Below are 26,482 nucleotides of genomic sequence, written 5' to 3' on the forward strand. Positions count from 1 at the left end.
TGATGAAATACCTCAGCATGGTTTCCTGCAAAACTTTCACATCCATGCGATGTGGTCGTGATGTAGCGGATAACTGATGTGCTCTTTCAAGGAGTTGAACAGAGACATTGTTACTGCTTTGCATTGTCATATAGAACCAGTGATGACACTGACCTTGGTAGCCTTAACACTGGGTTAACAAGCGACTCCTCACTTGACAGAAATCGTTTGCACTCGTGGTGTTCGAGAACTTCCGTGCGGCAGTGTGACCACCAGCCTCGGGATAGCAAAGCCACGCGTCAAGCTAGCCCTCTGGGCTTTTATTGGTTCGGTTAAAAAACATAGTAGTCACAACATACACTGATATACTCGCCACATGTAACAAACTTTCCTTTTGTTACAATAAGTTACTCTTAAAATAGTTGCACTACACGAGGACATACTACATCCGGCTTGTTACTCCATCGTGCTATCGCGCGCCGTATACCATCGGCATATATCATGTATGTACAAATCGATACCTTTGACACACTGACTACGCCACTGCTCGTTCGGACCCAACACCGATGACCGACAGAAAGTGCAGGGGGGGGGGGGGGACGCGCGGGTTAGTGACTAGCTAGGGGGCACGCCGCGTCTGGCCCGGGGCACGTCTCGAGTATCACATCTCTGGCCGGCGCGCGCCGCCCGGCCGTCGGTCCTGGCTCCAGCGGCGCCGGTCGTCACCCTCGCGGTCCCGCCTGGTGCGCACGCCCCCACACAGAGGCGAGCTCACGGCGAGCACGGCCCGGAGTCTCACGGCGAGCACGGCCCGTCCTTCAGACGCCGGTAGATGGCCTGCACGTAGGTGAACACGCACTTCCAGTCGGGCTTACGCATGGCCACCATGTCGTCCGTGTCCAGCAGCGGGAAGATGCCCGCCTTCTCACTGGGGGCGGGGTGGGTCAGGTCAGTCGTCGTCACGCGCGCACCGCCGCCGTGCCGCTGACGCCGACGACCGTTGTAGCGTAATAACGCACCTTAGCTCGCCACTGATTTCTAAACGGCTGTTTGTCATGGGACTGAGATGCGATGGAAATTATTGCACAGGCATATGTAACGTTTCCGGCGTCCATGAGCTCAAGCGTATGCTGGAATCGATACCAACTTACTCGGCTGTTTTGAAGGCCAGGTCGAAATTATAGCGGCGGTTTTTCGGATTTAATTTCTCGAAATCGAAGGCGTCTGGGTAAAAGTGGTGGATGAGAGCGCAGAAAGCCATGCCGTCGTTCCAACTGGTGGAGAAGTTTTCGATGTTCACGTTCTGTGGAGAGGCACGGGTGAATGGTCAGACCAAGTGATCAGGTTCATCCTTTAACGACAGCCGGGGGGGGGGGGGGGGGGGGACGTGCAGGGGGGCGTGCATCTTGGCCCTTTCAGTTGAGGAGAGCCTGTCATTTCGGTAGGTTTATAAACCGTGAAAGTGTTCATTCTGAGCCTAAGCGTGCGACAAGCGTGCAGAGATTGCAAAATCCTTACTCTACGGATGCATTTGCACAGAAGCAGCATTATGCTACCAGACACCAACACAGCTAATGCCCCGAGCTGCACCGCATCGGCAAGCAAGCATGCGTCTTAGTACTCACAAGCACCAAAACCGAGTCGCACCCGTCATTAACGTGGTCACCTCCCAAAAGGTTTTTTTCGGCAGGTTTCCTGAAACGGTACGACTTCCCAGGTGGCGTGGCCATCAGTGACGTCAGTGACGGTGGCGTGGCCATCAGTGACGTCAGCCAGTGTGCGCGTGGGTTTGCGTGTGAGGGGGACGCGACTGACAGTTGCGTGGTGTCAGTGCTTGAATGGCCGCGTGGCCCGGTGCCTCGTGTGCTCTATAGATTCACGCCGACGCGCGTCGGGGGCCGCCCGTTACAGGCATCTATCTCGCGTGCACTGTTCGTCAGTACGGTGTGACGAATTTCGCATCATTCTTAACAGCAGCGTGCTCGCGAGAATGGCACCATTTGATGTGGCGACACCACCAGAGGCCTCGCCTGCGCGGCCGCAAGTGTATGAGCTGCCTCGCGGTGTCCGGTGTGATGTGCTGGTCCGAGGCCGCGTGCTCGTCCGGGCGTCAGCCGTGGTGTGCGTGGAACGCCCCCTGTGGTGCTCGGTCCCTGTTACCTGGTGGTCCCTGGTGCGACACTGGCGCCAGTAGTCAGCGCCCCCTATGGTGCTCGGTCCCTGTTACCTGGTGGTCCCTGGTGCGACACTGGCGCCAGTAGTCAGCGCCCCTGTGGTGCTCGGTCCCTGTTACCTGGTGGTCCCTGGTGCGACACTGGCGCTAGTAGTCAGCGCCCCTGTGGTGCTCGGTCCCTGTTACCTGGTGGTCCCTGGTGCGGCACTGGCGCCAGTAGTCAGCGCCCCCTATGGTGCTCGGTCCCTGTTACCTGGTGGTCCCTGGTGCGACACTGGCGCCAGTAGTCAGCGCCCCTGTGGTGCTCGGTCCCTGTTACCTGGTGGTCCCTGGAGCGACACTGGCGCCAGTAGTCAGCGCCCCTGTGGTGCTCGGTCCCTGTTACCTGGTGGTCCCTGGTGCGACACTGGCACCAGTAGTCAGCGCCCCTGTGGTGCTCGGTCCCTGTTACCTGGTAGTCCCTGGTGCGACACTGGCGCCAGTATTCAGCGCCCCCTATGGTGCTCGGTCCCTGTTACCTGGTAGTCCCTGGTGCGACACTGGCACCAGTAAAGCGTCATCTCCTTGGCGCCCTGCGCCTTGGCGGCCAGGCCCGCGTCCAGCTTAAAGCCGCCGCCGCCGTCGCTGGAAAGAGCAGGCGTCGGCGCCGTTACCGCGGGACGGCGCCGGTTGCCCCAGCCCGGCCGAGCGCAGCTGAAGCCCATCAGACAGAACAGAGATGCAGAGACGATGGAGAGACAACGGGAGCAGAGGAACGCGGCGCGGCGCCGGCTGCCCCGGCCTGGCCGGGCGCAGCTGCGAGCCACCGGCCCGCCAGACGGAGCAGAGGTGCGGGGATGACGGAGGGGAGGAGGGAGCTAGGAACGAGCACACGAGGGGGAAAGGCCAGGAGAAGAGAGAGAGAGAGAGAGAGAGAGAGAGAGAGAGAGGAGAAGAGAGAGAGAGAAGAGAGAGGAGAAGAGAGAAGAAGAGAGAAGAAAGAGAGAGAAGAGAAGAGAGCAGAGAGAGAGAGAGAGAGAAAGAGAAGAGAGAGAGAGAGAGAGAGAGGTGCGAGGGATGAGGAAGGGGAGGAGGGAGCAGAGGAACGGAGGAAAGGTGGGCACACGACGAGGAGGGAAAGGACAGAAGAGGGAGAGAGAGAGAGAGAGATGACGGGAGAGGAGAGAGAGAGTGAGAGAGAGAGAGAGAAGAGAGAGAGAGAGAGAGGAGATGGAGAGAGAGAGAGAGAGACGACGAGAGAGAGAGAGAGGGGGGGGGGCAGCAGCAGTGCCGCAAGGAGGGCGGAGAAGCGTGCGCTGAGAGGAAGCCCCTGGCGGTGCGCAGCGGAAGCTCAGCGGTGGATAGCAGTGATATCCCGCGGTACCGGACACCGGGCACCGACCGTCGGCCGTGCCCACCTCGGACGCCATTGCCGCCGTGTTCGGAGACGGGATGGCCGGCCGCCTGAATTGTTGCAGATATTCAGGCAGTGCGCCGTTGAGCATAAACGCTTCATGTTGACATAGATCTACGTTGGATGGCAAGATGGTCCTGAATACGTCAAGAGCTGGGGTGGAAAATTATAGCCGACTCCTCTTCCTGCTGAAGATGATGCTCTGATTAGAAAATAAGCCGAGCTTGTGCGTGCTAAGAGATCGCAACAATTGTCGTCGCGACTGAAGGTCACCAACCTCACCCCGTTACGAGCTGCCGTGTTAGGTAATACAACACAAACGAGCGCCATCCCAGAGAGAGTCTATCCCCGCCCACGGCCAATCGCCGTTTACCGGTGTGGGCTGGCCCGGTGCCGGATCTGGTGCGGGTGCGGGGGCGCGGCGTACCTGGAAGTGGAGTCGGTGCGCGGTACAGCCCGCGGGTTGGCCGAGTCCAACTGTTTGAACTTGTCAAACGCGGAGACCGGTGCCTTCCCTGGGAACGGCAGGCAGGTTCAGTCGCGTGGCGAGTCAACCGCACGTTGAACCCGCGACGAAACCAACAACCTATCGAAGCACAACAGAATAAGCTCATATTTAACAGGGTCGCACGGGGCAGTGGTCAGCAACGAACCAGCGCGGCACGACGAACTGCAATTCCTGCGCCGAATATCGGCACCAGGAGAACATCCAGGCCTTTCGCCGCGGCGTACATCGCGCCTTGGTTGCAGATGTCGTTCCAACGCCGCCGACCGCGCCGACCTGTCGCCCATCCGGTCGCCGCGCTGGGTCGGACATGTTCCGGGCGTGTGCGTTCAGCCCTCGAAACACTCACCTTTGGTGAGCTGCGAGCGCTGAGAGCTGGCCACGGTCTTGGAGCTGCTCGTCTTCGCCGTCACTGGAGCGGACACGGCTCGTCAGCCTCAACACGTCGGGGGTCGGGGCCGCGGCGATCGCACGACCGGCAGACGGAAGCGTCATCATAATCACAGTGCAACGGCAGCTCCCGAGGGCCAGCACCAGGAGGGACACGCAATCCCTTCCGTGATGCATGACGTCCGTCCATCCATTACGTTGTTCAACACAGACTGCTACCGTTTTCGGGATTTTCCGGGTTGGCTCTACTTTCAATTATGAAAGGGCACGAAGCTGTATGTATTTAAGTGCCATGGATATAGCAAATTGCCAGCAGATCAAGCCAAAGCCGTTCGTGGCTAAGGCCTTGTGTGACAATCCCGTATTCCAAACAGGTATGTCTTACCTGAAGACGAGGAAGAGGCCATCTTGCTATCAGAAGGTGAGTCTTTCCCTGAAATCCCAGATAGTTTTTAGACGAATGCACGATTGATACACGGTCGTCACCGCTGCGGCCAGCAACAACAAAACTAAACTCAGCGCGGTGAGCCGGTGTCAATAACCGCTATAGTCTCGTTCCCTCAGCCTCCCTATGAACTTAATCAACGCCCTGTTTCCCGTAGTTTACGGATCAGCGACATTTCACTAAGAAATGATAACGGTGAGCGAAACCATCGAGCGATCCCTGAATGCTAGCCTAACGCAATCGTTCGCATTGCGATCGGGACAGCAGGGCGATCCGATCTGCACGGCAAAGTCATACGCTACCGTGTACACAGAACAAACCGGCGCACCAGCGATCTGAGCAGCACTTTGTGAGCCCCTTTCATGCTCACCACGTTTAGCTATTCCCACGGCATTTATGCTAGCTCACCTTGCGTGACCATGCTCAGATAGGCCACAGAGTGTTCGACCCGATATGCAGAGGAAGAAAAGGCACCAGAGACTGCAGACAGGTGCAGTCGGGTGAAGCAGCGACAGAGCGATAGCCAGAGAAAAATAGCGGGAGATAAGTACGAACTGATGATGGAAGCAGAATGAGACATCATTAGAGCCCAAAGAAGACGAGAATAGACGCAGAGCTGAGAGCAGAAAGCGAGAACAGGTTAGCAGCGGGAGAAACAGAGCAGCATTCGAAAGTAAGAAAGAGCGAAAGCAGGTTGCAACCCCGTGATGCCCTAAAGCCACCGACAAAGGTTGTAGAACGGATACTTACCATCAGGCTCAAAGTTGTCCTGCAGCCATTCGTTGATCATTTTAGCCTCTAAAAATGAAACGTAAACTCAATGTTAAGATCACAATAGAAACCATGCCAACGACAAATCATGCGATACACAACGGCATGACACACTTCAAGCCATGCCTGTTAGATACAGGCCACATGCATTTCCACGAAACACACAATGCATGGCATATGTTTGATAAAATGCCCTACATGACCGCGTCAGAAGCGAGCGATGCACAGCCGGCTAAGAGTCATACGAGATCACGACTGCGATTCGCTGTGGTGAGCAAAGCACACGCGGCCTGCGAGGGTTTCATCTCCCGCAGTTTTGGCATGAGGAGTCGGGGCTTGTCCGGGCCAGGGCCACCAGCTGCTGCCGCCTCTTCTATCGTCTGTCTCACTCTCTAGTCGACCACTACACTGATTCTGCGCTTAGCGCCTCGGCCAGCTCGTGGCCAGTACGCCAAACGAATGCATGCCGTCTGCCGACTCAGCTGATCGGAGCCCAATGTGCGCCGACTGCGCTCCTGTCAGCCCGGCGTCACGCTGTCTTCGAGCCGCCCGAACTACGACACTTGGCCGGTAGCAAACAGCTGACTCGGCAGGTGGCGCTACGGCGGGCGTGCGAAGCTGGCGGTCTCTAGGTCACGGCTAGCCGCCTCCGGCGAGGACAGGGCGGAGCAGGGCTCTGCCAGCGCCCGGCGGAGCCCGACAGGAGTGACAGCCGCGCTAAGGCCGCATCACGTCCGGTACGGTACGGTGGTTCCTCCAGGTCGGAACGGAGCTTCAGGCGTTAGTGTCTGCCTTCGCTGCAGCTAGTCACGGCAAAATTGCAGGCGTCAGGCGCAGGCGCAGACGCAGACGCAGGTAGGCGTGCGGCTGTCCTGACGGCCGGTCTCGCGGGCAGTGGCTCACTCACGGCTTACCCAGCGTGGCGGACCTCTGGTCCCAGACCCTGTCGGAGCTGCTGCTGCGCATCACGTTGCCCGGCGCCGACGACGCTGGTTGGACGCGACGAGCCTGCAGCGGCGAGGCCGGCAAACTGCCGGCGCTCGCCGCCAGCCGCTGCGGAGGCCGCGCCGGCGGCGGCGCCACGGCCGGCGCGCCGTCGGCTGAGAAGCGTGTCTTGGGCAGCGGCGGCGGCCGGTAAGTCTTCGGGTCAGCCAGCCGCTGCGGCTCGGACGCCTGCCGGCCCAGCTGCGCCTTGTGCGCGGCGCTCTGCGTGTTCTGCATCAGCTGACGGAGCGCACCGGCGGGCAGCGAGCGCACCGGCGCCAGGGCCGGCTGCGCCACCGGCGGCGGGGCCGGCTGCGCCACCGGCGGCGGAGCGACGGCAGCGACTCCGCCGGCCTCGCAGGCGGAGGGAGCCGCCGCCGTCCCCGGCGCCGCCGCTCCGGGTGGCGCCGTCATCTCGGGGCTCGCCGCGGTCACGGTGGCGGCACGGCGCACCACGCGGGGGCTCCACGGCGCTCGGAAGCCGACCCCCTCTGCGGCCGGCGCGGCTAACGGAAGCACCACACGACTGGTGGGCGTTGAGGAGGCCAGCGCCTGGCCGAGGCTCACGCTGCCCCGGGTGACAGATGCCTGCAGCGGCGGAGACTGGTTAAATGACGTGCCGCCCTGTGCCTGCGGAGGCGGAGTCGGGTGATGCGGTGTGCCGTTCTGTGACTGCAGTGGCACACTCTGGTGCTGCGGCTGCACCAATGGATGCTGCTGAACAGGTGGCTGATGTCGCGATAGCAGGGGCTGCTGGTGGGATACATTGTGTGGTGCCTGTTGAATGAAAGCGTGCTGCTGTTGTGGCTGCGCCTGTCGCTGCGTGAGCTGAGACTGCCACGTCTGCTGCTGTGTCCAATGTGTTTGCTGCTGTGTCGGCTGTGTTTGCTGCTGCGTGACAAACGTCTGCTGCTCTGCAGCGGCCTGCTGCTGCCGCCAGCCGGCATCAGACAGCGCGGCCAGCCGCCGGTCCGGGTCCGCCGGCAACGAGGCCTGTCTGCGCTGCCAGGGCGGCCGCTCTGGCTGGCCGCAGGCGGCACCGTTCGCCGGGGCCGCCCGATCATCGCGGGCCCACGGCGGCCGCGCCGAACCGCTGCCGTCAAACGCGCCCGACAGACGGGCCACGCTGGCGGTGCGGGTAGCCAGCATGCCCTGGCGAGCCCAGGGTAGGTGGCTGGAGCCCGCCGGCGGGACGGCCGGCCCCACGGACGACGGACGCGCAGGAGCGCGCTCCGCCGAGGCCTGACGCGGCGGGACAGCGCAGACCGCAGTCCCCTCCGCTGGCGTCTCCACCAGCTGCGACACGGAGGCGGACGCGACCTCAGAGCATGCAACCGAGGCCGAACTCGACTCAGCAGGCTGCAAGAGATTAGAAGAGGACGTCTCGAAGTCATCGCGGTTTTTCTCCGGCTCGGCAATCTCTTGGGAGGACAGCGAGAGGTCCGGTGGCTCGCTTCCCTCGCGAAGCGCCTTCTGGTGGGTGAAGAGACGGCTACCGATCACCTGCTCCTTCGACACACGGGTCGAGTCCTCAAGATACTCCTTCGTCATCTGCTTCGTCAAGAACGACGCCAGTGAGGATCGCGACCCGACGGGACGTGGACCGGCCGCCGGCCTCTCGTCAGCGGGCGGAGCCTCCCCTTCCGGCTGCGTGACGTCATCGTCGTCGCAGTGTCGCAATCGGGACGCGTCCCTCGTGGCAAACTGTCCCATCGCCTCGTGCACGGTGGCCTGTTGGGGCTCTGCGCCGTCCGGAGAAGTTGTGTCGTCCAGCGAGTCGCTCTCGAACGCCTGCTGGCGGTGCAGCGTGTGTGGTCCAGCGGCGTGCAGACCGAGCTCCCCCGGCGCCGGGGCGGGCTCGGCCGGCTCGGCCGGACCGTCCGGTTCCTGGCGCTGCCCGGCCGGCCCGCTGGCGGCGGCGGCGCCGAGCGCGGCTCGGATGGCCGCCACGTCCCCGGCCGAGCTGCCGATAGTGTGCGGCCGCTCGGGGCGGCGGCTGAAGCGTGGCGGCCGTCGCCAGCCGGCCCGAGCAGCGCTGCGCGCCCCCTCCGAGCCCCTCGCAGGCGGCGGCTGCGCGACGGGCGGCAGAGCCGACACCGGCGGGTCCCCGCCCAGAGGGGGCGCCGCTGCCGCCAGCTCCACTGGCCGCGGGGCGGAGATGGCCGCCACCGGCGGAGCGGGTCGGACGGTCTCCGTCGGCGCTGGCCTGAAAGCGTCGCTGCTGGTGATGCTACGACGGCGGTACTCCTCAGACAGCTGCCTGCTAAAGGGACGCGCGCGGGGCGTGTACAGGGACCCTGGTGGGAGCGGCGGACCCTCTGACAAGCGGCGCACGTGCCACAGCGGCCGTTCGGCCGGCGGCGCGGGCTCCGGCGGCGCCGCGGTCGCGTTCCGCTCCTCCTGCGCGCGCAGCGCCGCCGCCACGTCCAGCGAGCGGCGGATCTCGGAGAACTCCTCCCGTGTGATGCCGACGGTGTGGGGTCGTCGCGGTCTCGCCGGTCGCCCCCGCCGCGCGCTCAGCGACGGAGCCGGAGCCGGCGGCGGCAGGCCGGGCGCCGGCTGGCCGACGGGCGCCAGCGGCTGCAGCGACATCTGCAGCCGGTCGATGAGCATGACGAGCTGGCCGGGCCGGCTGGCGCCGCCCACCAGTTGCTGCAGATCGGCCGTCTCCGGCGAAGCAGCGACGTCGGACGGCGGCGCCGACAGCGACGCCCTGAGCTTGGCCAGCGCCGACACCACATCGGCCACCAGCTGCGGGCCTGGGTTCGGCGCACCGTCCGGTGGCGCGCGCAGGTCTCCCCCGCTGAGGCTCGTCTGCAGGCCGTCCATGAACGAGCTGAGCTCGCCGCCGGCCGCCTCGTCACCGCTCTCCGTGCCCGAGTCGTCGGCCACGCGGCGCGACGGCCGCTGCTGCAGCGAGCTGCGCAGCTGGTCGTAGACGAGCGGCAGCAGGCGCGACTCACCGTGCTGGCTGACGCTGCCGCCGTCGCGCTGCTGCTGGTGCTGCAGGCGGCGGCGCGAGGCCAGCTCGCGGCGCGCTGCAACAGACGGGCGGCCGTCACAGCGGCGCCGGCGGCCGGCCCAAGAGGCGCCGGTGGCCGGCCCGAGCCGACCGGAGGCGACGCGTAGCGGCAGCCACACACGGAAACACGCACACGCAAGCGCGACGAGTGCGAGCAACTACGCATGTACATGGGGTCTGGACAGGCCGGAGCCGGACCGGCGGCTCAGCCTGGCCTCACCGGAGCTCGTCCGTCGGCGAGCGGTGAGAGAAGAGAGGGGTGAGGGCTGGCACCCCAGATTAATAGACCGCAGCCCACTTGACTGTGCAAGGGGTGGAGCAGACACGCACAAGTGAACGCAGTGCAACATGCGGTTTTCACGGCCCAACGGGCTGCCACGCCTACCTCTGGCCTCCTGCATCAATGTCATCAACCTGGCACGGATCTTCTTCCTCTCGTCGAAGTTGTCGCACTGCTCCAACTGAAAATGGAACGGGAATTCTGAGCGCGCGCGCAAGCTAAGCACAGGGGAGCGTGTCACGTCTTGGTCGCAAAGTAGTTAGGTGGGTTAGGCATCTGGCGTCTGTGGAGACGAGGCAGAACATTCCGCGGGGCTGGGGCGTGGTACGGGGTGGCCCTATCTGCACCGCCCCACCCCAAGTCACGCCTGCCAGCCCTGGCACGCCAATCACGCTGAATGTCTGACGCCGCCAACGCCACGCGCCTATTTCTGGCAACAAAGAACGCTATCAGACCGTCACGCTTAACCTTTTTCGGGGATTTCACCGCTCGGAGATTTCCGTGTCGAGTGTTTGCCAGCAGCGCTTCGTTAAGCGAGAACACTCACGGATAAGCGAAATACGAAAGCGCCATGGCACCCTGCAAGTAATGCCAACGAGCAGCCTTCCAGGCCCGGATCGCCAGGCAAAATAAACCTGGGCCACGTCACCATTGGAGCCGGCTCAAATGTCCCGGTCATATCATGCCTGCGATGCAGACAACCAAGAGGCGACGCTGCCAGTGAAATGCCGGACATTCGCCCGGCAGACCGCGTCAGCTCACGAGCCATGAGCGCTGGCAGCTCCTCCGACGCGCCGCGAGAGGTCTCCGGCAGCTTGGATTATTTTGTTTGGGACCGGGAATAGCTCAGAGTTTAGCTTGTCCGACAAACACCGGCACGGCGACCTGGGACGGCGGCGGCCCCCCGCCAGCGCGGCGGTCATGTGTTCCCCGCGGCCTAACAGAGCGTCAGGTTACAGATGAGGTAGAGCCGTGAGAGGCCCTCCACCCCGCCCGAGGCGGCAGCGGCGCCTAGGACGGGTCGGGCCTCGGTCTTGGTTAGTTCATAGACTACCCTGTCCATGAAAATCATGTTATCACGAAGGATTTAATTGGCAGAACACACCGTGGACTAGCAGCGTTTTTACCTCGCGTGGTCGTGCTCGGTTGCCCTGCATCGTGCTGTCCCAACAAAACCATCAAACCGCAAATCGCCCTCCGGGCTCGGGAGTCTTGGATTGCAAACCAAGCATGGTTAGATTGTTTTACGCTTAAACAGAGCAGCTGATCGTGGTAAGCCTCTTTTGCACAATATCACGGGTCCTTTGTACGAGGAAATATCGACATCAGGCGATGTCGATATAATATCATACGACACTCGCATGATACTCGGTATCATGCGAGTAGTCAGTAGTAGAGTAAAACAAAACCACATTGATGCTTATTTGGTCTGAGGGCGTATCTTCAATATTGTAGAGTAGCTGTCGGCCGCCGGACGGAGTGGTGTATCAGTAACTGTCGGCCGCGTGGAGGAGTGGTGCATCGATAACTGTTGTCCGCGAGGCGGAGTGGTGTATCGATAACTGACAGGCAATGGACGTACGAGAGGCGGGGCCGGCCGAGACCAACGGCAACAGGTGTTTGGAGGGCTGGCCGTCCCGCGCATGTGTGACCCAGTGCAAAAGGCGTGTGGGTGCGCTTGTGAATCGGTCGCTCCCTTTCGTGGTCTCTCCCGGGTGGAGACAGAGGGAAGCGACTTTTACGATGTGGGTAGTATTGCGTGCTCCTATTTGTTTGTGCGCAGTCGTGATTCAAATGTCGTGCTCTTTCGAGCGTACTGATGGACTTTTGGAAATGGAATTCAGTGAAAGGACTTTGAAAGGCCGAAGAATTCAGTCCGAGGAAAATGGTGTGAAATAGTGTGCGCGCATTTGCGTGTTTATTTTCATAGCATTAGCGACAAAATGTGTCTTGATTTAAGTTGATCGGTTTGATTAATTTGCCGAGAGGCAGTTGCCTAAAATGCCGATTTAACATAGTGTATTGCAGATGAGCACATGTGTGAGCACAGCATCTTTCCGTTCCTTTTAGCGGGGTGCCACAGCTGCTGGACGGAGAACGCGGATCCTCCCCTTTACCCGGCTGTACTTAACATGGGACAGACGGCCCAAAGATTGCAAAGAGAATAACAGATGCTATCGGCACGGCTATCACCGAGTTGCTGGTGCTGATTCAGATGCGCAAGGACATTCCATTGGCAAAGCTCAACTCAATATTCTTTAAATGCGAGGCCGCAGGCCGACTTATTTACGATGTCAACCAACCGCAGATTTTTAAGTTTCAGCGTGCTGCCCAGGCCCAGCCCGGATCTGACCTCAGACGGGTTTTATACTGGCAACAATCAGCCGCGCCACTCTGAGGCTTGCAGCAACAAGTGGCACCGGTATTCTAATTTTGCGCTGTACTTTTCAATGCGCTTTAGCGTACGGTGCTATATTAGGTGGTTTGCTCCTGAACAGTTGTTCAATCCAGCTTCCCATTCATTCATTCAATTGCATAGGAAAGTGGAAATGTTAAATCGCAACAAGTGAAAACCGCGGGACAGGATAGGTGTAGATTTCTAACACTAGATGACGCAGCCGCATGCGATGGACTGATACTGACGAAGGAAAAGGAGCAATCGCACTGGCGAACGCATGGATGAATTTCACGTGTATAGAATCACGCGCAATCGGGCACACACCGCGGATAGTCCGTGTTTCGGTATTAGCAAGACTGGATGCCAGACCTTAGCGATCAGAGCAGGTGGAGACCAAAAACCAGCTGGGTACGTACTGTCTTAACATTAAAACAGCAAGCGATCTAAATATTGTCTGACCTATAAGCATGCCATCAGAAGCTGCTCGCAGGAATCCACCAGTTGTCTTTTCCGAGGCCTGTTCCGAATACAGTGACAGTGACCTAAGCCGAGACAGACAGGGCCATGAAAAAATATCGCATCTGAGGGAGTCCCGTGCTAAGTTTCAGGTTTCGTGCTCACATTTATTTCCTACATGCGAAGTACGGACCCCATTTCTGCGACGCAGGAAACCAAGATCGCACTGATTTCTATCAGAGGGTGGCCAAATAATTGTCTGGCCCTGGTATCAGATTCAGAACTAATGCCAAGTGAGGTCTATACTGGCACCGGGGCACGCTTTATGACCAGGCATTAACATTAAATGCTTTATGATTGTCCCAGCAAGAGTCCGCAAGAGTCGCATCAATGCTAAAACGAAGGGACCCCAAGAGCCTTCAAGAGGCCTCTAGCTTCTGGGAGCGGTGGCGGTGTGCGAGAGGTTTGGAGGGCTGGCCGTCCCGCGCGGTGTCTGTTCGATTCTGTCATCACCGCATGCTCCAAGCAGACAGAGAAGCTGCCATCTTGTCGTTGCCGCACGCCTGGCGCGCGCCACCTGACGAGTTGGTATGCTCAGATGTTGTGAGAAAACAAACCTTCGCTTCATCTGACGTTTTACGAGCCGGCTTGAGATCTAATCACAAACAAAAGAAAGCAACGTCACACCTCCGCGTCTGTCCAACATTCCCAAGGTCGATGACAGGAAGGAGGTGCCTCTAAATGACCAGTCGCGCATGTTGACGTTCAAGAGCGAACAGTCAGCAGCATTCCTAAAAGCCAATCTCCCGCTATGTCGAGCACATGGACACAGTCCCTCATGCCCAACCTTCCGCTCTTGCCTCGCGAATGTCATACACCTCGCAACAGACCTTAAGCCGCGGGTCGTCGCCCTTCCGTGGGCCGGTGGAGCGGAGGCGCGGGGTCACACTCACACCGTCCGCCTGCGCCGACTGACCGGCTGTCCCACTCCGCACACAATACAGACCACCGGGCAAAAATAGCCGGCCGGCCCAGCGCTGGCGCCGCGCGCCGCTCCCCGCGCGCGGTCCGCGGCGCGACGCGCACGCGGACACCGGGGACACTGACGCACACTGACACTGACACTGACACTGACACTGACACTGACACTGACTCTGGCACCCGTGAAATGGCCTTTGTAGCTGATACGCCAGAAAAACACAAACACACAGACTGACACCCACATTGACACCGGCACTGATACAGACACCGGTACTGATACAGACACCGGTGCTGATACAGACACTGACACAAACACAGACACTGACACAGACACTGGCAGACTCTGGCTGGGGACGATGGGCTGCGGGAGGGGCCGGCGAAAGACCAGACCATCGGAGCAGGGACAGAACCGAGGTACTGGGTCACGCAAACGGCCTGTCTTGTAACAGACCATAACTGCGAATCATCGGACTCGGTCCAGGTGACGTCACTAGACTGTCAGACCAGCCCATCGGACAATCCGTTGAGTTCTAGTTTACGTTATAACGTTAATTTGAAGTGAAAACATTATCTCCTTAGACTTCTGATGGTGACCTAATGACATTAGAATGGCCTGTGCGGACTGTGAACCGACATATGACACTGCTCACTGCAGGCCGCCAGGCCGCGCTCAAGTCAACACATTCTGGTGACGATGCGAACGTGTAAAGCTCATGGAAAAGTCTGCGAAAATGGTCCGTTTTATGAGAGCGTTGGACCAAAACTGGGAGATTACCTTAGTTGGGAGATCACCTTAGTGAACATTCAGCACTGTGAAATGAATAGTTGATGAGCCAACCAAATAACTGGCCCTTTTAGGAAAATCATGATTTTGACTTAATTAAGATAACGCCAATTAGCATATAACGCCTTGATATATGCCCAAATTCACATAGATAAGACAGCAGTATTAGACGTATTTCTCAGAGAAAAACAAGGAAAATGGAGATATGGCTGGGATGATATTTCGGCAACATGCCTTTATCGAAACAATAGCAGAAGACTTCTGCTATTGTTTCGATAAAGGCGTGTTGTCGAAATACCAACCCAGCTGTATCTTCATTCTCTTGGTTTCTCTCCGAGGAATAATGCCAATAATACTGTCTATGTTACGTAATTATGCACCAATTCACCACATTAACGTCGAGAGGCCGACATAACAATGGTTATATGCACCTCCGCGAGACATTGGTCTCACCATCTCGTGGAGCTTATCCTGGTCGGTGACCTCGGAGATGTTGACCCCCGAGACGATGACCGTCTCCCCGGCCGCAGGGGTCTGCAACGGACGGGCGGAGACACCGGGTCAGGTAACGGCCGCGAGGAACTGTGCCACGTCACGGCATCAGGAGTCTGAGACACGTTGTCACGGGCCGCTACTGAGGCGGCTGACAGCGTGGTTCAGTTGCGCTAGGCTCACTGTCTGAGACACGTTGTCACGGGCCGCTACTGAGGCGGCTGACAGCGTGGTCCAGCTCTGACAGCGTTGTCAAAGCCCGGCTAACGCAGACAATACGGAAAAATCACACGTGTCAGCATTTGATCGCTTATGCAGTTTACATTTTGGCCGTATCGCAGTACGGCATGGCGGATGTTCGGCGTCATTCGAGTCAGTCACTGGTAACGGCAAGTGACGAGCGATGCGGAAAGATACCCCTAAGTCATCCGGACATCGCTATGACTGTACACCTGGCCCTGAGCCCGAGGCTGGATTGGCTGAGCTGCTTCCTGAGGCAGCCACTATGCAATTGACTCGTGGGATTTTCCTGTTCCAGCCGCATGTCAGCCGCATCATTTAAATGATCGCCGATCCACACAGCCGGCTTGCGGTTCATCCCCAGCTCACTGTGCCGATCACCGCGGGACTCCACTGGTGGCCGTGCCACAGGCAGAGCGGCTAGTCCTCCTGACAGGTGGGCGATTAGCGATAAGTGTCATATGTCAAAATCAATTAGGAGCAAGCCTGTAGGCTGCTGACGAAGGCAATGAGAGGAGGAGTGCTGACGGCAGCATGCATGCGCGAGGCGATTTCCATGCATCAGATTCCTTTCGAAACTCCCCGGCTGCGCAAGATAAGCAACGGATAGGGCGAGCTGGAGCAATCGAAATCCCTCGAAATTTGTGTGACAAAATGAGCTGGCTAAACGCGGAGAAATGACAGTATGCTGTCCGGGAGAGCTGTCCGTACCAGCCAAGGTCGCGGCGTGACCCTTCGCTTCACTCTGACAGACCAGCACCCGCGTCAGCTGGCGGCACCTGCCACCGAGCGACGGGGGCCGGCTGCAGATGCGGCGCAGGGACGGACGAATAACGGCAGAGCCGTGAGGAACGGCGACCATGAGAACGTGTGGCGGTTCGCAGAGTTGGGCCACAAGTGGAAATTTGACGAACTGGCCTAGAGGTACACGCGTGTCCAACCAATATCTTCATGGAATATATTCTTAACCGGCACATGTTCCAAGACTTCGCCCAGTCTCGTAACTAATGTTCCCCAGGTGGGAGCCCAGTAGGATCATTGGAAGTTCTCCCAGCACTCTTCGTTGCTCATGGATTCAAAGTTCGAATGGGATCTGACAAGTCGCGTGCTCTCGGTTGAACGCACAAACCACTCGACTCGCCGCGTGTGACGCGAACTGGGACGCCTTCCAGCATGTCAAGTCTGCGTGCCGGGAGCTCTGTTAACACGCGTCAGGCTGCGGGGCCCCGCTAACGAACGGGACAGCTGCGCGGACATGCAGCGTGCGGTGGCCAGCAGCTGCTGCGGGTGCGTCTGTCCGCACCACCTCGCGATCCACATGGCCAACAACGCAGCCGAACGTCAGCCGGCATTACCCGTGACCCCCCCCCCCCCCCCCCCCCCACAAACGCCACGCCAGACAGTGGGGCTGGGCGAGCCAGGCGGTGTCTCACCGGCTCGGTCGCTGCGGCTGGCTCTGCGTCAGCCTTCTGGGCGTCGCCCTCGTCTGCCGCTTCGTCCTCCTTCTCCTCGGTCGCTTTCCCTGCGTCATCTCTACATTCCGCGGGCGGTTCCCCGTCCTTTCCATCCACGTCCTCGACGTTACTGTCATTGGCCACTTTGTCCTCTTTCTCATCGCATGGCTTGTCTTCAGCGCTCTCATCCGGCGCCTTGACTTCTTTCTCTGCCGCCACGTTTCCCTCTTTGTCGTCTGGCTCCTGGTCATCGTTCTCACCGGCTGCCTCGCCGTCTTTCTCACCGACCGCCTTGCTCGTCTGTTCCTCCACAGTTTGGTCCTTACCGTCCTCCGCCACCTCGCCCTTGCCCCCGTCAGTCAATTCGTTCACACCCTCGTCTGACATGTCGCACGTGATCGGTTGCACTGCACGTTCCGTGGTCGACCGGCACCGCTCCACTTCAAAGTCGCTCTCGTCTGGCAAGACTCGCCGGCTCGGCGACCTGGTTTATTTTGAAAATTTGGCATCGCCGCCGACTGGTGACGTCAGAGGATGGAGCGGCGGCGCCGGCGGTGGGGGTGCGAGCGAGCCCCTGCCGCCCCGCAGGTGGCTGCTGTCGTCGAGCTCGCCCCGAGCTGCGACCTACTGACGCTGGTGCCGACGGCGCCGGGCCGGATACAAATGGGGTCGCCGCTGGCTGACCGGCAGCGATAAGGCGATGGTAGCGGGCGGTCAGCGGAGCGGAATCGTAATGACCGGCGCCGGTGGCCGTGCCGAGGTGACAGACTGGCGGACGTAGCTGTCAGCTACCTTGTCGTGCTGAGCAGTGATGGCTGACGGCTGAGCCCGGCGGTCCGTCATCCTCGTTGTAATCAAGCAAGAGCTGGGTAGCATTGCAAGTCAATGTGACACGCTGTAACAGCACCAATGTCTCCTCTTCCGTTCGTTATGACAAACCTGCCGTCCATCCCGGCCTGATCATGACGCCCGCAGCAGGATGGGTTCAGACTTCATTATATCTATGGCCGTCCGCCTGACAAATTATCGGGAACTCTACGATCGATCCAGTTCTTCACAAGAACCCTTCCCTATCATCAGCTCCACCGTCCCTCCTGGTGTGTTACCATAATATTTTGCCATCGAGGCTTTACGACGCTCTCAGCTGCTGAGGCTATATGGTTCGCCTGCAGCGCTGTTGGTTCGCCTGCAGCGCCGGATATGGCAGCGCTGTTGCCGGCGGCCGGCCACCAGCACCAGCGGCCTGGCCCGCTGCGCCGGTGGTTAACGATCGCCGCCGGCCCGCTCGGGGGCCGGATATGGCAGCGCTGTTGCCGGCGGCCGGCCACCAGCACCAGCGGCCTGGCCCGCTGCGCCGGTGGTTAACGATCACCGCCGGCCCGCTGGGGGCCGGATATGGCAGCGCTGTTGCCGGCGGCCGGCCACCAGCCGGCTGCCAACAGCAACAGCGGCCGGTTCGATTGGTGGCGCGCGCGCCAGCCCCCGACCCCAGCCGCTGGCAGCGGCGCCCACCGTCGGGTGCCACTTCCGGGGCGCTGCGCCACGCACCGGCCGGTAGCCCGCTCCGTCCGCTAGCAAACGTCCCGAGTGACGACGGATTGTCGATAGCCATTAGCCACTAAAGCGATTTGGGGAAGGTGATGAGCTCACTGATGAAAGGTATCGTTACAGTTGTAAATGTCCTACCCCTCGGCGTTGGACACATATTGGCTCCAAACACAACATGCATCAAACCACAGCATCTGATACGATGAACTCGGAGACGTATATCTTATTAAGTCCAAATACTAATGACTGGCTGTAGTCCTTTGGACTAGTGCCCAAACACCAATACCGCATCCATTAGTCTTTGCATGAACTGAGCAATAAATTACTCAATCTGACACTTCGTGGCCACACAAAAATCCCACCAAGCAGCACTCCTTGCTCCTCTGACACGAAGTCGCACATCACACAGTGTGCGCGAGGAGCGAGGCGCCGCGGCGAGCCACAGCCACGCGCGGCGCCCACTCACCGATAAGGCCGAGGTGGCGACCGACATCTGGCCCTTCCACTGGCCGTCCTCGTCGCGCGACGTGCGGAACTGCGACCGCTGAGATCGGGTGCTCTGCGCGCACAGAGGCCCGCGTCAGTGCGGCTGGCACACACGGCCCGTCTCCGGCCGGCCGCTGCCAACGGGGTGACGACGGACACGTGAAGAGCGCAGCCCAGTTGGCAGCGGGCTGGGACAGATGGTCGTTGTTTTCGCGCCACGCCGAGGGAGCGTGACAAGCGATGCGGCACTGACGACGAAGCAAAAGTTAACGGGCTTGGCGCGGAGGGGAGGCGTGCAGTATGATCACCATGAGTGGCACTCAATGGCTGGTTTAAAGGCATTGGTCCACCCAACAATCATTTCGGAGTAACATGTGAGCTACAGCGCATGTTTATGATTGATTTACTGGCTTCATTTTTGACAACAATGTTATTTTAACGTTGTGATAGCAATACAAGGCGTGCGCTCAACAGAGGTCATATGAAAGGTGATTGCCATGTAGGTTTATTTTGACCATGACAAAGTTGTGCACCTTACTTTCGACCCGGCAGCGTGCGTAGCATCACGGTCCGTGACAACACGCGCAGGCTGTAATATTTTCGAATGTTCAGGGTTCGCTTAGGCTGAAAACCCCCTTTCTGCATGAAGCAATTTTGACCATTTTGAGGAAAACTATAATAAACTGCATTCTTGCCAGACTGAGTAGTCTTACTTACGTGACTGTCATGAAGCAAGCAACGACAGTTTTACATACCTTTGCGGCTTTTAAACCAAGGTAAAAAATACCGTTGAAACACGGATTAGAAACACGGTGAGAAACATAAGTCGTTTCCCCAAGCCGCTTAGGCCGCTTAAGCCGCTATCTCGAGTCAGCTAGCTGTCTTCAAGCAACATAACAGTTAAAATGGAACTTCACAGTCAGGCTGTCACCAGGCCTTCATCTGTGGCGATGGAATCGACTGAAGGCATATATTGCCGTTTTCAATAATTTGAGAATATGTGATGCTACGTACTCGCACACCGAAATGTGTGCTAGATCAACGAGTTCACCGAATAGGTTCAAAATCCAAACTGAATATTTTTTCTGAAAACACGTTGACAGATTTCATAACCAAGCCCTGGATCATGCATGGGTTGTCGATGCTGAGCGTTTGTTCATCTAGTAACCATGCTGTGTTCAAAACTATCACCAAACATCCAACATTCGGGGGCACACACCGGCCGAGTTGCACACCTTTCAAAGAACTCCCCATCTAACCAGCCTCCGAGCGTGCTCTGTGTCTCAGCGGGAGGCATCACCCCGCCGGCGGCCGGAGTTCGACCCAGGCGCCGGCTGTGGTACCCGGCGGCGGCGGCGGCGGCGGCGGCGGTGGCCCGGCCGGCTCGGCGTCTATATATACTGGCGGCGGTGCCGGGCGGCGACGGCTCCCCGGCGGCGTCACCGACACCGCCGCCGCAGCCGACACCGTCTCAGGCCGTCCGACAACGGCACACACGCCGCCGCCCGCCGCCGCCGGCCAATTAGCGGCCGGCAACATGCCGCCCTGTCAGCGGCCTGCCGGGGGCGCGCCGCCGGCCCGGCACCCTTCCGAACGCGCGGCGGCGGCGGCGGCGGCGGCGGGGGGCGGGGGGGGGCAGGTCAGGGGGGGGGGACTGGCGGATTCGAATGGGCCTCGCTTTGGACGTGCTTGGCATCTTTTGTGCATTTGGTCACGCATGGCCGTAAGGGCTGCGATCCAAGCGAAACCCAACCAAACCAAAAACTTACACGACACCTGTCTGAGATGGTTCATGGGATAATCCGCAATTCTCTGGAGGGAGATTCCACGTGGCAGAGATTGTTTACGTGACTGTTGAGAGCTACGGTTGACAAAAATGCTGGGAAAACACGCATAATATGCTATCGCATTGAAAACATGTACGGCGTTGTATAATGTGACTGAAAGTAGATCAGAAAGGCGTAACGGAGGCCTGCAAAGCTCTCTAAGCTTTTTATAGCATTTAGCACCTAAAATCCGGACACCGTGCAAGTGTGAAGCGTGAAGAATGACGCTCCTCGAGGTGCTTTGGCACCGGTCAAGGCGGCTGTAAAGATGTCAAGGGCTCGGCTCCGCCAGGAACTCACAGCTCGACCTTCGGAAGCATCGGAAGAAAATGACGTCTCCGTTATGACAGCCAACTGCGCAAACCATACAGTCGACGTTAAAAAGTTATCATAGTCAATTGATTCATACTGGATGGACAAACAGCTTGCACGCGCAAGCGTGAAATGCGCTTTTTTTCTAGCAGTAGTTGAATTTCAATTTAGGGCTAGTTAAAATAACGGGTGCGGTGACATAAGCCTTAAATGTTGACATGTTTACAGCGCTTAGCTTCCCTTCCAACCTTTTTTCAGTGACATCTGCGAGGGCCGAGAACGGTAGTTAACCTCGCCATCCCCTGCACATGGCCGCCAGCGGGCTGTGACAGGCCGGCGGGACGGGTCGTCTGGGGCTGCTCCACCAGGTCACGGCCGTGGGCCGGCCCGTGCCAGCGGCGGCGCGGCCCGCGCCAGTCAGCAGGGCGCCGTGACAGCGGCCCTGACCTCGGGGCGGCCCTGACCTCGGGGCGGCCCTGACCTCGGGGCGGCCCTGACCTCGGGGCGGCCCTGACCTCGGGACGGCCCTGACCTCGGGACGGCCCTGACCTCGGGACGGCCCTGACCTCGGGGCGGCCCTGACCTCGGGGCGGCGCTGACCTCGGGGCGGCGCTGACCTCGGGGCGGCCCTGACCTCGGGGCGGCCCTGACCTCGGGGCGGCCCTGACCTCGGGGCGGCCCTGACCTTGGGGCGGCGCCGGCCGGGCACCCGGCGCCGTCCCAGGACGGAGCACCGTGTGCCGCCGATGGAGAGGCGCCGCCGCCGCCGCCACTGACGCTAACCACGCCCGCACGCCCAGCCTGACAGATGGGAGCTCGGCCTGAGCGAAGGGGCAGGGAATGAGCTCGACATTTGAAACGCATTGTTCTGTGTGGCTTTTGGCACTGATGCTCAGCGCATATTTGAAGATTTTTTACAAGTCTTTTTATCTCCTCTATACCAAGTCATTCTCAGAATGCCAACGCCCAGGGGCATTGCGTGCTGTTCTTATCAGAGTCAAAATATAAGCCAGGGCGTCCGAGGCCATCAGTCAGAACGGAATCATCTCTGGGTGACGGAGGCGTGGGGACGATGAGCATCAGCCTCTCTGGATAACTTCAACACTTAAACTGTGATGTTGCATGGCAGACAACGACATATGAACGGCAGTCACCCTTTCCACGTCTCCCCAAACGGGGCTCATAGTTGCCGGAACCAGCGCGTGCTCTCCGCCTCTCAGGTATTTCTCGCGTCAGTATTCTGCTCGGCTCCACAGATGCTCGCTCGGCCTGGGTTGACTGGCGGCTGCTTACCGCGGTGGGTGTGCGTCCCGTGCCGCCCGAGACCATGTTCTGGCTGCTGGAGGTCTGTGCCATCATCGACTCCATGCCGGTCATCATGACCTGGGCGCCCAGGAACTTGTTCAGGAGAGAGCGTGCTTCGTTGTCCTGGAGAGGCCACTTCTGGAAAAACGGAGACGCATCAGCATATGAGAGAGTTGGCTGCAGTGGCTGGGGCGAGCTGCGTTGAACACAACCGCTACAAACTATAGGGCGATAAAAGAGCCCTACGCTGTTTAACGTGACGGTCATACGGCTCAGTTTTAAGGTATGTGGAAAGTCATATGACGTTCCCTCGCCACACGGGCAACACCACTTCTGAACGCAAACATTCGCGCTAGCAGGGAACAAGATTTCACACTTCAGTAATCCCGACTCTCTGGCAAAAAAGACAGTCTCACAACACCGCAGTCATTAATCTGCCCGTCTCCTCAACCTAGACTGCAGACTCTGCCAAGGACACGTCAAGTCAAGACCCAACGCGGGGGGGGGGGGTGTTGGGGGTCACTGACCTGTGTTCGAGGCGTCCATCCTGGTGAGCACGTCGCGTATGCCGGTGACCTTGGACCGGTTGTCGAGGAAGGAGGAGCGGTCGCTGGCCGCTGCGGAGGGCGAGGACCGGCCGCGCGGGCTGCCCGAGCCGTCCGAGGCGGCGGGGGACGCGTCCACGGTGGCCGGGACGGCATCGACTGCAGCAGGCGCTCTGGCGGGCCGGGACACAGCAGCGACGTGAACATGGTGGCTGCGCGCGACACCAGTCTGTCCACGCGCACCCCCACCCGCACACGCAGACACGCGGGACACCCAGCGGGGCGGCGCGCCCGAGCACTGAGCTGAAAAGGCGGCGGCAACCTCTGACCAGGGGCGACTGGCGCCGCAGCCTTGATCCTGACAGTCGGACCAAGGTCGGTCGGACGATCGCCGGGCACCAGCCGCCCTACAGCCACTCCGGACTGTCGTCCGGCCGGAGCGCTGCCGCCAGCGTGATCCGGGCACCAGCTCACAGTCACTCCGAGTACGATCCGCCGAGCACCGCTGCCCGAGCTCTGGGCCCGCCACACCAGCTGCCCTACAGCCCCACTCTAGTCGATCCGGCGGGCACCATGGCTCAACTGGTAGCCAGACAGATGCATGGCTCAACTGGTAACCAGACAGATGCATGGCTCAACTGGTAACCGCGGCGCCATGACAGATGCCCTTTATTGACACAGGGGACGAAGACGTTCAGATGCCGCATGGCCTACAGCAGTCGATGCGCCCTGAACCCCACCCCCGAAGACGTTCAGGTGATGTCCGCCACTGTCTATAACGTGGTGACTGCGTATCCCGTGTGGGCATACCACATGATCACTGCCGACTGAGCAGACAACGCGTTTTGAAGAGATGTGATTGTGATTGTCTATATCTCAATTAATTCTGGAATCAATCGTCGGGGTCGCGCCGCCAGTGACACCTTTCGCAGTGCTCCACTGGCACTGTAATCATTCGACCGGGCTGCAATCTTGTCCTCTTTGCCGGTCTGCAGGGTTGTCGGGCATTGACGGAATGGCTGCTTCAGGCCAAATTTGTACTCTATACACCAATGGTAACGCTGTGCAACAGTCCACAAACGTTAACCGTACTAACATCGAGCTAAAACTGCTAAGGCTTCATACATGAGCCTTCTTTGTGTATTACCAAAACCGCTATTTGTTTTTGTCTTATAAGATCTGACAACATATGCAGGGGCTTGTCATGCCTGATCTACATAATACCTTTTCATCTGCCTTCTTGGGCAAACGTTGTTTAACTTGGAAGAGGTAAAAAGGCAGCACTCCATTCATGACCGGCCAGAGCACTCTACCTGATTTCAAATCAAACAGCAATGGACGCAAACGACCAGCAAACATCCGTTTAACCTCATCCAAAGGCGAGGCACCTCGCTCCCCTCCCCGTTCTCCACTCCGCGGTCTGCCTCGCCACGACCAACTCGGTCTCCACCCCGGAATCTCACTCAACGCCGGCCTTCGCCGCAGCTACTGACCTCTGTCGGTCGTCTGCAGCTTTCTGCGGATGGTCGTCGGGTGGCACCACGTGTCGCGTGGTTCGCTGCTCGCCGCGAGGGGCGCTGGTGCTGCCATTGCCAGGGGTCATCTTCCGCAGCGGAATACGGGAGTCTGACGGCGGTAAACAGGCCGATTACTCTCCGTCAACATGCACTTCTGAACGTCTCGGCAGACGTTACAGATGAAGATCGATCGGGCTCGCGGACGCCCAAGGTCTCGGGCGCCCTGTTGAGCGGGCGATGGCACAGATCGGCACAAACAGCGCGGCTTTCGCTAGTCCACGCTCGGGCTGGATCGCTGCGAAGCAGCCGGAACTCATACAAATCCGATCAAGCTGAAATATCAAAGCAAACGCTGCACTGAGACGTCGGCTGATTTTGCACTGGGATGGCGGCTGACCACGCATCGAATGTCAATCATACGATAGCGTTCAAAAGGAAATAAGGCACAGAGAATCCCCGCAATATGAAAATCACATGTCAGAAAAGGGAGATGCGTGATGTCTTTGTAAATGGACCGATAAACTCAACACTCAAAGAAACTCAACAGGCAAGAAACGCATCACCAATTATCATCCAACCAACCAATCGTCCAATCAAGCAATCAACCAGTCAATCATCATTCTAAAACATGCTTTATGCTGGTGGGTACAGCCCAGCAGAGCACGCGTCCTAGCGTGGGTGCACAGGGCTGCCTCCCGCAGGCTCAACAGCCACTGACCGTCATCGTCTCTGGCCTTGGCAGGGCTGCGTCTGCCGAAGCGACCGCCCGAGCCCCTGCGCTGCACCATCGGACTCTTAGTCTGGATCAGAGTGCTGGGTGGGGAGCCATCTGCAACACGGAGGGATGGAGCTGGGTTAGACACGGCGGTGGAGCTGGGTCAGACACCACAATGGAGCCGGGTCAGACACGGCTCCGAATTGGGTCAGACACGGCGCCAGAACCGGGTCAGACACGGCTGCCGAGCTGGGTCAGACACGGCTACCGAGCTGGGTCAGACACGGCGCCGGAGCTGGGCCAGACACGGCGCCGGAGCTGGGTCACACACGGCGCCGGAGCTGGGTCACACACGGCGCCGGAGCTGCGTCAGACACGGCTACCCAGCTGGGTCAGACAAGGCGCCAGAGCTGGGTCAGACACGGCTACCGAGCTGGGTCACACACGGCGCCGGAGCTGGGTCAGACACGGCTTCCGAGCTGGGTCACACACGGCGCCGGAGCTGCGTCAGACACGGCTACCGAGCTGGGTCGGGACACGGCTACCGAGCGTGGGTGGACACGGCTACCGAGCTGGGTCGGACACGGCTACCGAGCTGGGTCATACACGGCGCCGGAGCTGGGTCAGCCACGGCTACCGAGCCGGGTCAGACACAGCTCCGAATTGGGTAGGACACGGCGCCGGAGCTGGGTCAGCCACGGCTACCGAGCTGGGTCACACACGGCGCTGGAGCTGGGTCAGACGCGGCGCTGGAGCTGGGCCAGACACGGCTACCGAGCTAAGTCACACACGGCGCCGGAGCTGGGTCAGACGCGGCGGTCGCCGGCACCCGGGGGTTCACCGCGCCAGGCCAACCGCGCACGCTGGCGATGCCTCGTCATCGTGAGCGTGTTTCCCAGCCACGTCGCGTTTGTTTTCGCGACGCAGGCAATAGGTGGGGCGAGCCGCCGCTGGCTGGGGGTGTTTGTGTGATGATGCCTGGTGCGAGACGCGGCGGCGGTCTTCCCTCCCGCACCCAGTCATCACGGGGAAAACGCAACAGATGCAACAGCAAGTCCATGCAATCAAAGTGCTGGTAATGGTAGGCTTGGTTCCACGAGCTTGCCACTTGATGAAAGGGCAGCGTAAGCACGATTTGCGGTTCGCAAAACGAGCCCGTGTTGATGTCCAGGGGTTGGTTCCGTCCAGGCACATGCACACGATAACGGCCAGGATGTCTGACAATGATCCCGACGACCTAACAAAGACACTAGCCGCGGAAAAGAACGCACCTGCAGGATATGCGCTTCAGCGCGTTACAGTAACCTCCACAGCAGTTCTCAGCACAGGTTCTGCAAATTTTGCGGTGACCTCTCACAGGTCGTCGTGAGCCAGTTACAGTCGATGACGCCACGCCTTCCGTGAATCCGCCGCCGCTTCCCCCAGATCGTTCACCACGCATCGAACCTGAGGCGCGCCTGTGGATGTGGGAATATTCTGGC

At 59.5% G+C, this 26,482-nt stretch overlaps 1 protein-coding gene across 5 annotated transcripts; it reads right to left on the bottom strand.

Moving 5' to 3' along the window:
* Positions 1–278: 278 nt before the first annotated feature.
* LOC119110497 (smoothelin-like protein 1) lies at positions 279–25,108 on the bottom strand. Of its 5 annotated transcripts, XM_037234345.1 has the most exons (16): positions 25,005–25,108; positions 24,263–24,395; positions 22,752–22,942; positions 22,213–22,362; positions 18,762–18,854; positions 15,015–15,095; positions 10,048–10,123; positions 9,604–9,678; positions 5,636–5,683; positions 5,294–5,365; positions 4,826–4,873; positions 4,400–4,462; positions 3,973–4,060; positions 2,671–2,776; positions 1,131–1,282; positions 279–907 (listed from the first exon to the last, which is right to left on the bottom strand). In XM_037234345.1, the coding sequence occupies exons 2-16, from the start codon at positions 24,357–24,359 to the stop codon at positions 775–777; spliced, it is 1,473 nt and encodes a 490-aa protein (XP_037090240.1). In that variant the 5' UTR covers positions 24,360–24,395; positions 25,005–25,108; the 3' UTR covers positions 279–774. The 5 variants fall into 5 exon arrangements, with proteins under 5 accessions (XP_037090240.1, XP_037090241.1, XP_037090242.1 ...); XM_037234346.1 differs by lacking the exon at positions 5,294–5,365; XM_037234347.1 differs by lacking the exons at positions 5,636–5,683; positions 9,604–9,678.
* Positions 25,109–26,482: the final 1,374 nt, after the last annotated feature.

Source organism: Pollicipes pollicipes, unplaced genomic scaffold (genome assembly GCF_011947565.3).
Source record: "Pollicipes pollicipes isolate AB1234 unplaced genomic scaffold, Ppol_2.1 Scaffold_7231;HRSCAF=8579_pilon_pilon_pilon, whole genome shotgun sequence".
Classification (NCBI taxonomy): domain Eukaryota; kingdom Metazoa; phylum Arthropoda; class Thecostraca; order Pollicipedomorpha; family Pollicipedidae; genus Pollicipes; species Pollicipes pollicipes.